This window comes from Carassius carassius, chromosome 37, assembly GCF_963082965.1.
Source record: "Carassius carassius chromosome 37, fCarCar2.1, whole genome shotgun sequence".
NCBI classification, from domain to species: domain Eukaryota; kingdom Metazoa; phylum Chordata; class Actinopteri; order Cypriniformes; family Cyprinidae; genus Carassius; species Carassius carassius.
In genome coordinates this window covers 8,998,633-9,012,742 of record NC_081791.1, presented here as the reverse complement: position 1 = coordinate 9,012,742, position 14,110 = coordinate 8,998,633, and the positions used below count along the sequence as shown (strand labels likewise).

Here is a 14,110-nt window from a genome sequence, read left to right as displayed (position 1 = left end):
ACATGTTAAGCTTTAATAAGAGAGAGTAATGGAAAGATTCCAGGCTGAAAAAGACACACTCAAAAGTTTTTTTCTGCATGTGATGCAGTTTGTTTTCACACCTAGCAGCTCACTTCAGTAACGGTGTGGAATGGGCGGCGCTCAGGCTTTGAACAGATGGACGAGATGCATTGGGTCAGAAATGAGCTGCGTCTCCGGTGACCTGCCACATGACAGCATCAGCACCCCAGCAACACCGTCATCCAATAAAAGAGCAGCCTGTAAATTTGTGAACTAGGCGACTAGAGTCTAATGTACAAAATATATGGATGTGATCCAGTGGGCGTATAACAACCAGAAAGTGCCCAAATTCTTTACTTAAGAACAGTAAAAAGTGTGTGTGTGTGTGTGTGTGTGTGTGTGTGTGTGTGTGTGTTTGTTGTGTACACAGTGCCTTCCTTAAGTATTGGGACAGTAATGACAAAACTGCTTTGTTTGCTGTGTAGTCAAGACACAAAGATGAACATGAGATAAAACTACAGAATGTCTCATTTTATTATTCGACACATACATGTTTTCTCAAATAAAAAGGACAGCACTTTTAGAGTTCATCCCACTATTTGATGTGAGCATAAGTATTGGAACAGTTAAATTTAACGTAAGTGTAAAATATTAAAAGCTATTATTTAGTTGCAGATCTCTTGCATGCAATCAGAGCAGTGAGTCTACAACCCATAGACATCACCAGACTCTTGGTCCCATCCATTGAAAAGCTTTTTCCCAGCCTTTAATGCAGCCAATTCCAACTGTTGCTTGTTTTGGGGAGTTTCTGCCTTTAGTCTCCTCTTCAGATGGTAAAATTAATGTTCAATCAGATTTAAATCTGGATATTGATTTGGGCAATCAAAGACTTTACATTTATTTGCCCTGATAAACTCCTTGACTGGACTGGCAGGGTGTTTTGGGTCATAGTCCTGATGCCATATGAAGAGAATCCCAGTTAATCTGGTGGCATTTTCTTGAACATTGGTAGCCAAGATGTTTATGTATACTTCTGCAATCATTCTGCTACTGCCATTATACATCAAGTCATCATTAAAGTCTACAATGACCTGACTATAAAACTCTGTTCCAAAACTGGCTCAGAGTTGTGCTTTTTTGCAAACTTGCTGATCAGAGGTTTGCATCTTGCTGTATAGCCTCTGTAATTCTGTGTGAAAGTCTTCTGTGCACAGCTTTCTGGAGGTTGTTGGTGATTTTACAGACATGTATATTAGGGTTCATTTTCACAGCTTGATTTGGCTGTTGTTTCTTTCAACCGATCAGTTCGTTGTTGGTTGCTGATGAATGAAACTTTTGTATGGTAGTGTACAGTACAGTATATATGCTAAACTTCTATATTAAATTCTTGAAAAGTTTGCTTTAAGTAGGCCTAACTGTACTGATATGACAACATTATGACAAAACTTTTTTTTTCAAAGTTTCAAGACTTTTGTAACTACTTGTATGCAAGCAAACTAATGATCTGTTAAGCATTACTGAATATAAAGTTATTCTAGTGTTACAAAATAACTTTCAGACTGATATGTTTTCAATTTGCATGTTTTTGCTAAACGAACGCAGTCATTTGCAGTCACCTTGAGCCAAAAAATTTAACTATTCTTTTGTATGCTGTATGTAATAGTTTTTTCCAGTCTCTCTGACAGGAAAGAGGCCAATTATACAGAGGCATATGTTACACTTGCACAAAAAGGTCTTAAGACACACCGTCAAATAGCGTGTCTGCTCCGCGCTCACTACAATTACAGCAGTCAGTAAGAATGACCTTATTTGTTCCTACTACCTCTTTCAGCTGCACTGGCCAACTGCACACAGCTGTTGCCAAAAGCTTTCCAAAGCCTCAGCAAGCACTGCGATCATTCAGCTTTCCACAGAAGAGAGAGACAGAGATAAATCGTTTCAGAGATAGAGAAGAAGAAAGGGAGGGAAACTATGACAGGGATTTATTAATGGGCAGCACAGTTCATGCATACTGTAAAAAGTGAACACACTGTAAATAATAATTTCATAATTTTTTTTACCCCGTCAAATAGTTTTTTCTTGTTTTAAGCTCAAATTTAATCATCTTTATGCCTTTATGCTAGGAAAAAAGTTATTGTAAATATAATGCAAAGAAAAAGTATGGGAGCTAATCTTTTCTAGTAACTTTATCATAAGTAGTGTTGCATTTGTCAACAAAATCCAATATCGTTGACGAATAAAACGAGACTAAATGTGGTTTAGAAAATAAAAACTATGCTAAAATGTCTCTTCATTTTCGTTGACCAAAGTGAGACGAAACAAAAAGTTATAAGGTTATTTTGTCTCTTTTAGTCATGCATGTTATTATTATTATTTTGCAGTATTTCTGTTTCCTATGTCTCAGTTCAGGGGCTGCATCAGGTCGCACTGCGCAGACACAACCCACGTCACTTCCTCAAGCCCCACTCAAAACAAAGTTAAGTCTGATACAGAGAAAGGGACCGATGTGTGTACTTCTTACATGTTTGGTTGGTAAAATAAATGTTGTAAATTCAAATCAGTGTGTCTTCCGTGTCTGGAATGGATGTATTCTTGAGTCTATAAGGTAATAACAATAAAATAAAATAACCTTGTTAAAAATGGGTTTGGCTAAAAGAAGATTTTGGTTTCGTCTATACTGCTTGATACTTGTACTATATTGACTGGGTTAAATAGAATTGCATTACTAAAAAGAGACTAAAATACAATTTTCATTGAATAAAACTAGACTAAAAGTCATCAGTTTTCATAGACCAAAACTAGGCAAAAATACTAAGACTAAAATGCTCAGACTTTTAGTTGAATGAAACTTGACTAGACTAAAAATGCCTTCCTTACAAACACGACATTAAAATTTAGTGGATTCACTCCTGTATTTAAATGCGGTTGTGACTCATGACACCACACATTGTGTATGTGGCAAATAACTGTTTGAATTTAATTAGAGAGAGTGTGGCAGTGTGATATGAGAGATGGGAAAGATGTGTTCCCAGATGAATGCTATGTTATTTGGCATTGCTACTGATGTGATTACTGGGCAACAACACTTCAGAAAATCACGACTGACCATTTAGAATCAAGTATTATGAGAGAGTGAAAATTGTTATAACCAATATTGCTTTAAGGTATTTAAACTTTTCCATTGATTATCAGTTATTATATATCATGTTCACAGATAAATGGCTCCATCTGGTTGGTCTCTAAATACAGTGCATCCAGCAACACTATTACTCCACTGCAATTTCACCAGTGTCACATAGGGCTGCACAATTAATCAAATTTCAAATCGCAATTACAATTACAGATGCCACAATTACAAATCATTCAAAGTGGCAATTAATCGTTTAAAGTCCACTTATGTTTTTCTGCGTGCTTAAATGCGTTTTTTTCTTTCTACTTGTTATCTTAAGGGTTTTTCCCATTATTTTAATTTTGGTATAACATTGTAATACCATTAATACTTTTACTTTTTAATAATTTAAAGAAGAAACCAATCCGGTGTATATTTGACAGTTGAGGCTTAATACTATAGAAAAGCACAAAGTTTTTCAGTTAATGTTTTCAGCTTGTTTTCATATAAAAAAATATGGCATGCAGTTGCATCAGATAATGATATAAAAAAATCATTCAATGTAAATTGTGATAAACGTAATTAATAATCGCAATTATAAATTCAAGGGAATAATCGACAAGCAGCCTCGTGCAGCCTTAGTGTCACAGCTAATGTGACTTTTTATTAATGTGGTCTTTCTATTAATATTCAAAGCAAAATTAGGCTCCTAAAGCCTAACCTTATATTGGTTCTTCTGTAATTACAAAATGGACTAAAATAAAATGTAATGCTACAAACGAGTTAAACAAAGCCCTTTGAAAGTAAGATAAACCCATTCCAGACATAAAAAACTAAACAGCTGCAACTGTGCTATTCAGCTGCTGACATCTAACAGCCAGACAAGACATCTAAGACCAGACAAGTGTCTCGCACCCTTGGCAGAAGAAGCCATGCACAAACACGTACACACTTTCACACACAAGTGACACTTTGGGTTAACCCACATCCCAGGGAGGCTGGACTGAATGTTTCGGGTTCGACTGACTAATCGGTGGCATTGGGACATCAAAACCGCAGCTAGGAAAGCTATTGTTTATGTCTGAATTCCTTCCATACACATTGTTTACAAGTTAAAAGCAATAGCCACAACCACATACCACAAATAGGAAGCCAAGAAGAATATGAAAATAAACAGAAAATCTCCTTTTTCCATAATGTAAATCATTCTCAAGGAAAAACACACTCTTAATGCTCTTCCCTTGAAAGAGCCATCAATAAAAACCTTTATAAGAATATAATGTGTGTCAATTAATCAATTAACTCCCTAAGCCACTTCATCAATTCCCTGTGTCACTTAATAGTGTATAGACAGCATTCAGTTATGCCCAAGCGCTTGGTGGAAATACTAACGGCAGGTTTTTGTTCTACAAAGCCGACATCCATTCCAGTAAGTGTTAAATGAATGCATAGGAACCTGCTTTTGAACATGCAGTCTGAGTCGAGGAGAGACATCAGCATATAGTGGGCTGCAAACTCAGCGATAAATATTCTCCAGCAGAGACAGTCGGGTCTGACGCTGTGAAAGCAATAAAATGCTCTTCACAATCCGCAGTAAAATTCAAACAGCATGGCCCGGCACAAATATCCTTCTCCCAGCTCATTTGTGAATCAGCGCCAAGTTTGTTTTCCACCAGACCTCTGCCAGGTTGCTTTCGCTTCAACTCTGAGCAAAGAATTATGGGATTTTTTAAAGTTCAAAGCAGTAGCTACACAAGCTCTCGTTCAAATTTAGCTTTCTTACTAAAACTGTGCAACAGTTGGCACATGTTACATTTACTAAATTAAACCTCTGAATTACATAATTGTAGTACCATAAGTCTCTCATTAAAGCCTATCAAATTATGGGTACCAGAGAGAGCCTCAATTTGTGATTAATAATGCCCATGCAGGCCTAATACTGACGGAAAAAAAACATGAATATGGAACTTCCTCTCATTCCCTTTCAAAGCACTTAATTGCCAAAAAAAACAGAAATGAGCGACGGTAGTGGAGTGAATGGACCAGAATGCTGAAATATTGCTGGTTTTCTCACTAGCGCTCGTTAAACAGCAATACATACAGTACACATACTCAATTATGACATTTCACTAATTGTGCATCAGATTGGTGGTCCGGATGTGAGTTATAGATATCTCAATGTTATAACACTGCAGATGAAGCTCCAGACACACTCTTAAGAACATGTTAGAGCCAATAATGTTGCATTGTACAGTACAATATGTGTGGCATGATGTGTCCTGTCAATGTATTTGCATACTTTTTTATGATACTTGCTTTGCATAGTGAGCCTTTTCTTGCACTACAGAAGGTTTTTTTAATGAACAGCTGAACAGTTAAAAAATAACAAGAAACAATTACTGAGTACATAAAAACTGTAAATTCAAAACTGTGTCCTTGCCTTACCCCGATTCACAATGGAAAGCTTATAATAACTACAGTATTTATAATTTGAGCTGATGGATCAGATTTTGTGGGAAATGTCAGTTTTAAATTATTCATCTTTGTATGGTCATGTAATGCAATGATCTTACATAAATTCTTTCATGCAATGTATTATGTGAAATTGAAAGATAACTTTACCACACATAAATTATGGCTAAATAAAAAAAAGTAATACTGAGGATGGCAACATTAACAATAAAAAAACACTGCTAGTAACACTTTATTTTAAGGTCCTATTATCACTATTAACAAACCATTTATGACTTTTACCTCAATAAACTCCTAATTTGCTGCTTATTAATAGTTAATAAGATGGTTGTTCAGTTTAAGTATTGGGTTCTGTAGTATTAGCAATGTAGAATATGGTCATGCAGAATATGTGCTTTATAAGTAATAATAAAAAGCCAATATGTCAATAATAGGCAAGCTAATATGCAAGTAGTTAATAGTGAGAATCTATACTGAAGTGTTACACAATTTCTTTGTTAAAAATGGCCAAAGTACTGTCTCAAGAAATTCTGGCCTTTCAGAATGAACAGAGTAATTTGCTTTCAGTCAGACATTCTTTGAAGCACGTATTTATTCAGTAAATGTGTTCATAGCTTGGGAAGTTTAAGAGTTTCCATGTAGTTTTTTATGCATATTTGGACATTTTGAAATCTATCCAGCATCCCCAATTTTTCATCCAATATCCCCAAATTTACTAAAAAATATGTGGACAGAAACTCGGATAATAAAAGGTAGTGGTACTTTGGTTTCCTAAATGTAGGTTTGGTTGCAATTAACTTAATTGTATATTTTATTTATTTATTTTATTTATTTTTCAGAAATAATTGATAAAAAAAAAATACTGCCAGTACTGCCATTGAACATCTAGCAGTTAAAAAAGAGAGACTTTTCTAACTCTAAAGGCGAGTAATAATCATTGAAATAATTGTTGATTTAGTCACTGTTCATTGCTGCCCTACTAACACTGACCCAGAGTAATGTCTATCTTATCAATGACAATGAGATTATAGCAACTGTTATCAGTGCTATACTGCATAATTTCTCCCTTTAACAATTTCTTTCCAATCCACTTGTCCATTTAAATGGTTTTGTTCAATCCGTTTCTTGCAGAGGAAATGACACAATATTCAGTCTTACTCCAGCACTGAACATGTGTACAGGACTAAAGTTCAGCCATGCAGGCATATTGTATGTATTTCACTGACATTAAAAACAACCACACTACCAGTCGAAGGACTTCATCTGTAAAAACACCTTTCACCATAATAAGGCAGCCGTTATTTCCTCTCTTAAGCACACAAGTGTGAAATCGCTTGTCAAAACCTCGGAGACGTCAAACAGGTTGAAGCAAGTGTACAGTTGCAGCTCAGCTATTTTAATGTACAAATGTACTCCACAGACTGTGTAAACAAAAGTCTGAAATGATGTCAACAATTCTACAAAGTTCTTTATTCATTTTTAATATGCCTACCATGTAAACAACAATTTTTGGTAAATGCCACCAACATAAACCAATTATCTGTTAACATTTTACATGCCCTGTATGTGTTAGTTGAAAATCTTTAATGTATTTTTAAACCCAAGCAAGCAGCTTGCGTTCTTACTGTGATTGTCGTTTTCAGTGCTGCCCATTCGGGCCATCTCTGCGGGGTGGGCCTGTTTGGCAGTGCGCCCCTTTGACAAGCCCGAGGAAGGCTTCACCACCCGGGCACCGCTGGAGGTGTCCATGCCTGTTTAGGACACAAATAGATCAGGCCAAAGGAAAATGCATTATCTGCACGGAAACAACTTAAATCCAAAGATGCTTTGACTGTATCAGAATGTTACTGAATCGGGATTACAGACACCTGTCTATCTGTCTGTCTGTCCGTCCGTCTGTCTGTCTGTCTGTCTGTCTGTCTATCTATCTATCTATCTATCTATCTATCTATCTATCTATCTATCTATCTATCTATCTATCTATCTATCTATCTATCTATCTATCTATCTATCTATCTATCTATCTATCTATCTATCTATCTATCTATCTATCTACTGTATTTATCTATCTATCTATCTATCTATCTATCTACTGTATTTATCTATCTATCTATCTGTCTATCTATCTATCTATCTATCTATCTATCTACTGTATTTATCTATCTATCTATCTATCTATCTATCTACTGTATTTATCTATCTATCTATCTGTCTATCTATCTGTCTGTCCGTCCGTCCGTCCGTCTATCTATCTATCTATCTATCTATCTATCTATCTATCTATCTATCTATCTATCTATCTATCTATCTATCTATCTATCTATCTATCTATCTATCTACTGTATTTATCTATCTATCTATCTGTCTGTCTGTCTGTCTGTCTGTCCGTCCGTCCGTCCGTCTATCTATCTATCTATCTATCTATCTATCTATCTATCTATCTATCTATCTATCTATCTATCTATCTATCTATTTATCTATCTGTGTATCTGTCTGTCTGTCTATCTATCTATCTATCTATCTATCTATCTATCTATCTATCTATCTATCTATTCATCTATCTGTGTATCTGTCTGTCTGTCTGTCTATCTATCTGTCCGTCCATCCATCCATCCATCCATCCGTCTATCTGTCTATACATCTGTCTGTCCATCTGTCTATCTATCTACAGTATCTATCTGTCTGTCCATCCCTCCGTCCGTCTGTCCATATAGTCATTCCTTATGATTACTTGTGTGTATTTTTTTATTTACTACACATCTGATCATTTTAATTTTAACTTAATGCACATAATAATAACAATAATAATAATAAATTAATTAATCAATTTAAAACTCTGGCTGAATGTTTTTTTCTTTTCTTTTTTTTCTCACAGTCATCAATCCAGAAGGGAAATGGGCAGTTTACTGCAATGAATGAAGCCTGACAATGACTGACTAATTAAAATAAACAGCACTGATTACAATGTGATCATACTTTCTTATTAACTCAAATCAATGTCAGTTCACTTCTTAATTAGGTTTGGCCTAATGGGTCACTAATTTGTGTCTTTTAAAAACCGACATTAATTCACTGTTCTATTATTTGCTGAACAGTGGCCGGGCATATGGCTGTATGATTTATCACATCATGTCAAAGAAGATTTTATGAACACCACAGATAAACGTTTCATCTAATGAACACAGTGGGAATGTCTCACTGGCGCAAGTACATTTCCAGTGAGTGCTAATTGAAAGGGTTTACTTTACGCAATACTTAGGGCAAGTTTAGATCATGAAAACTTTCATAAGATTAAAAGTTAAAAAAGCTACTGTACATGTACTGACACACACATATACAGCACGTCTGAAAGAGATGTGAAATCAAGCTGTAACCCCTCTGATCATCACAGCATACTGTATGTGACAACCATTCCCTTTTAAAATGCCAACCAAAACAACTGCTCACAGCTGTGCTATTAAACCACAAAACAGGCCCGCATTGTGCATCAGCAGATCACAGAGCCCACTCCCATCACCTAAAACACAAAGAATAGATATAGATAGCTCATCAAGTGCTGAAGATCATTACACCAAATTATTTATGGCCCAGAGACTGAAGCCCATTTGTGAGCAAGAAGTTTATTCCAAAAAAGAAAAGAGCAATAAGGTAATAGGAAAAGCACCTGGTAGGACTAAGTGCTATGGTATTTGGGAAATGTGTCACACACTTCAGAAAGGCTGTGGATGGAAGTGTGCCTACACAATCAGAGAAACACACAAGGCTCATTCCTGCTATGCAGCACCTACTGTATCAAAACTATAACTTCTGGAGAATAAATATGCTTAATTTGTAATTTAGGCAAGTACTCCTATTTTTTTGTTATTATTATATTATAACAAACTATCTAAAATGCTCTGATCAGAATCAAACACTTGACTTCAGCAATATTAATCCTAATGTCATTATTTACAAAATAACAAGAAAATGAAATAGAATTGTTACTTACAACAATGGAAATCAAGAGCTTTAGTTAATCATTTCTCAATGAGGAACTGAATTAGCTTACATTTATTAAGTCACTTTGAAGTTCGCGCTGATATTTTTACAACTTTTTTTAATATTAATTTTATCAAACAGGATGGCATTTTTTTGAGTGGAACATAGCAATACCACAATGATGACAATTCCTGGCAGATGATGTCATAGGGAACTCGTTTTGAAAGTCATTTTCAGGTTAAAGATTTCACCACAGACTAACATGAGGGGAAGTGATATTGAGGGAACAGTAAATATATATATTGATTCTTCATTAAAACACTATTCCCAAAATTGCAACAACGCAAAATGAATGTCTTACATAATTTTCACCCCACAGTAAACTAATATCTGATTGTCATATTCAACATTTCAACAAACTTTTAATAACCCAATATGGTAGAACATACATATGGAAATGTAGGCCTGCTACTGTACAGTGAGAATGACCCACATAAGTCTTTTTAAGTGCTCAAACAGTGAGTGAGTGTTTGTATCATGTAACATAATATTATATATATAATATTTTATATATAATATTCTTCTTCTATATTTCATTCCCCCAAAAAGCCTTAACACCTCGTAACGCGTTAAACCACGCCGCTTCGCAAAGTCCGGCGAGCTTGTGTCTTTATTGGCAGTATTGACAGATAATCGATTTCTCGAAGGCCACACCTACCTGGAAAGCCACCCAACACTGACGGGTGAGCGGGTGAGCGGGTCACCCACGTGGGGTCAGGCTGTAGCCTTTTCTCTCGCGTCGCGCCGCTTGACTTTACATGGCAAACGCACCTGACGCGCGGGGGGTCGCGGACAGACGGGCGTCACGGCCGGTAGCCACACTCAGGGCCCCCGCTGCGCGTGTCCGCGGAGGAGGAGGATGAAGAAGAAGAAGGAGAAAGGAAGAAAAAAGGGCAAGCTGATGCAAATGCCCTCAAGCCGAACACTTTCACCGTGTTTCCAGACTGCACCCGGAGCACCTCTTCATTAATATGTAATCCACGAGCTCTTGCATTAAAATCCAACTCAAAAGCACGCGCACAAAAACGTAGAAACGCCGCCAAAAAATATGAAAATACAAGAAGCTTTCATAGGCAGTGAAGCAAAATGGCGACTTTAATACGAAGGAGGAGTAAAAAAAAAAAAAAACCCTTCTCGCTGTTGCTAAAGGAGGCACGGGGATATGTTTAGTGCAGTAATCGAGGCTGGAAGAAGTAAACGCGACGGAGAGCGGAGGGGAAGGCACAGCATCGCGCGATTCCGGTTCTTACCTCGGGATAATGCGGTGTATTTGTTTGATAGGGATATTATCTCCACGAGCGTGTACAGTAACAGTATGGGTGCTGGGTCGCGCGCGTATATCCGCCGCTGCCTTTGACAGTTGTGACTACAGTCGGCAGGCAACTTGCAAACTCTCGCGTTATTATTTATGATCACTCATTTTGATATCAGGCCAATCATTTTGGAATTCCTGCATAATAAAGCCCCTGTCTGAATGTAAGCGTTTGATGCGGCTTGACGTCATGCCGCTCGCTTATGACGAAAACGATGTAGCTTTAGCGGACGCATCATATGAGAAGCTTCCCAACATTATAATGACATATGTGACTCTTAGGTTGGAAGAAAAGATTGCTTAGTTTTTGGGGCAAGTTAATAATCTGAGGCTATTCATTATGACGTCGTCTTCTTTTCGAGATATATATATATATATATATATATATATATATATATATATATATATATATATATATATATATATATATATATATATATATCATGTGGATTTTAACTAGTTATTATCTTAATTTTGCTTTCCGGAAGACAGAAGTGAACATGATGTCATATCCCTGTAAATAGCTATTAAGTTTTGTTTTTATTTGTTTCTGTACTTGCTATGCATATATTTTATTTCTGTTCACAATTAGTTTGTGAAATTTTAAACGTTTTAAAAATTATAATGCCATTTAACAACTGGAGCAGTTCACGACTTTTCTCAGAGTGTCTCTCAAAACTCCGTCAAAATGGCATTTGCAATGCAAATTAATGATTTTGATGTTTTCTAAAAACTGAGGTCTCGCTTTCCACACCTACGTCACAGGGCTTAATAGAGACTTTAACCCATTGTTTTGTGTCTCTTCACACCATTACTGCGTTCACCAGGAGGGGGAGGCAAATGACTGCGTTTCTCAGGATGTTACTGAGACTCCAAATGTGGAAAAAGTGGTAGCCCAAAACCAAATCCCGTTTTATATTGTCTGTAAATGCCGTATTTGCCCAAAAGTAGCCTCAGAAAGTAAAAATAAATCAACACTCAACGAATGAAACCCTAATTTAGCAGAAAAGCTCTCGGACTTGTTTACATATCCTATCTATTTTAGAGCATTAGTTATTTATGAGCATTATCTTATTTTCCAAAAGCGTTTCACATCCTTACTCTTTCTTCTCTCATATACGAGTCATTCTGATAAAAGTGTGCACTAGTCCGCAGTATAGTGCAGGATTATGTGACAGCAGGATGAGTTTATGACGGATGATAACAGGTGACGAGCACTTAACACGCAGGCCTGTCCCTCAAACTATCAATCTCATGACTTTAATAGTGCACATGAAATATAAATCTTTTTCTTGGAAGATGACAAGTTTTGTATGTTATTAATATATCAGTCATTCTCCACAGCAGTCTATAGTCGGCTACAGAAACTCGTATGTCTACCAGAGGCCATAAACAGCACTCCAGCCTCTGTGTTAGTGACTGGTGAAGGCCAAGCTACTCTCAGAGTTACAAAGTACTCTTATATAATGGGTAGTTCGTGTCATCTGGACACGTTCCCAAAACCCTGTGGTAATACTGAATGTGAGCGCTCCAGCTGTATTTTAGGCCATGAAATGAAGTAAAGCAAGCTGTGTGTGAAGGACCGCTTCAGCTCTGAGTAACTCCTCGCTGTTGAAATCCAAGAATAACTGAAGACTTGGAGAGAAATGTATTTTTGCTGCTGAGATTGGCAATGTGTGTGTGTGTTTTTGTTTGTTTGATCGAGAGCTGCTAGTTCAAGAGAAGAGCCGTTTCCTTTGGGCTCCCTTGACGATCCATTTTGCATAGAGAGACTGTGATTCATCTATTGATGCACTTTCTGGGGGTCTTCGACTGGTTTCTCTAGGCGGTCCACCATTTGTGGCTCAGTCACAACAAGCTACATGCTGAAAAGAGATGTGAATATGCAGTAAACAAAGATACAGTATTTAGATCATTAAATTTGATCAAGGCCATAAATTTAGAAATAGAAGTTCTCTTGAATGTGTCCCTCCTGCGTTACCCACATCTATGTCTTAAAACATTCATGTTCAGCAACTAATATTTTAACTTTTGAAAATATAGCCTAGCGTACTATAGTATACTATACTAAAATATACAATTATTTAAAAAAAAAAATAAAAGTGTAAAATATGACTCTTTACACTAGTAATGTTTTAATGGCTGTTAAATGTAAGCATTACTATGAAAATGCAATAATATTGTTCTCCATGCATGAGTAGGTCAAACTTAAAATAATAATAATAAATAAACTTTATTTTCTATAGCGCCTTTAAATCTAGATCTCAAAGCGCTGAACAAAAACAAATAAAACAATACACTGTATAAAATAATACAACAAGCCAAAAATATGGAAAGAAATGCAGTCAAAACAACAAGTAAAACAATAAAAAAAAAAGTTTTTATGCAAGATAATACAGCACTCAGTGCAATGTTATTAACCATAGTAATCGATTAGATCTATTTAGTTATTTACCTTATTTTTATTTCATAGAATTATTGTTTTCGTATATGGAAATTATATAATATTTCATGTAATATTAAATTTTATTATGTATAAATATTTATTTAAGTTTAATATTATCTCATGTGTTCATTTATTATTTTAAATGTAACAATTCAAAAAATTTACTTTATTAATCATAAATGATAATTATAAAATAATTTTTATATTAATTTTATATTAATACATTTTCGGTTCTCTTTATTTGATATGAAACAGTGATATTTTAATACGACTGAAATACTGTTAAAGTCTCTGTTACTATATAGTTTTTGTTCATTTTTAGTTTATTTTAACTTGACTTGATATAAATATATTATATTTCATTTCAATTATTTATTTGATTTCAATTTGTTTCCATTTCTATAATTTTATAATAATATCCAGAGTATGAATTGTTTTATAAAGGGATATAAAATACAGAATAGAAAATGTGTTATAAAATAGAAAATAGTTAATTCCCCAAGCAATCCCATTACCTCCCCCTCTCTCTTTTTCTTTATTTCCCTTTTCCCATCATAGAATGCATCTGAAATGAATGGTTATGGTTGAACAGGGATCGACAGAGCATAAATCTACCTCCAGTGGTGCTGATATATAGATTTGCGTGTGTTGCTGATAGAGCAGAACAGTGTCATAGATCCTGAACACCATTAAGGAGATTTCTCAGCACTTGCTGGTCAGTTTACCATCAGGT

The 14,110-nt window shown here is 35.6% G+C and overlaps 1 protein-coding gene across 1 annotated transcript in view; it reads right to left on the bottom strand.

Moving 5' to 3' along the window:
• Nucleotides 1-11,235, bottom strand: part of LOC132117948 (zinc finger protein 512B-like) — a 75,362-nt gene extending 64,127 nt beyond the window's left edge. Inside the window, exons 1-2 of the mRNA XM_059527337.1 lie at nucleotides 10,278-11,235; nucleotides 7,207-7,332 (exon numbers count right to left, since the gene is read on the bottom strand). Of these exons, the coding sequence (XP_059383320.1) occupies nucleotides 7,207-7,330 (124 nt within the window). The 5' untranslated portion in view covers nucleotides 7,331-7,332; nucleotides 10,278-11,235. The remainder of the gene's footprint in view (nucleotides 1-7,206; nucleotides 7,333-10,277) is intronic.
• Between the last annotated feature and the right edge of the window lie 2,875 nt (nucleotides 11,236-14,110).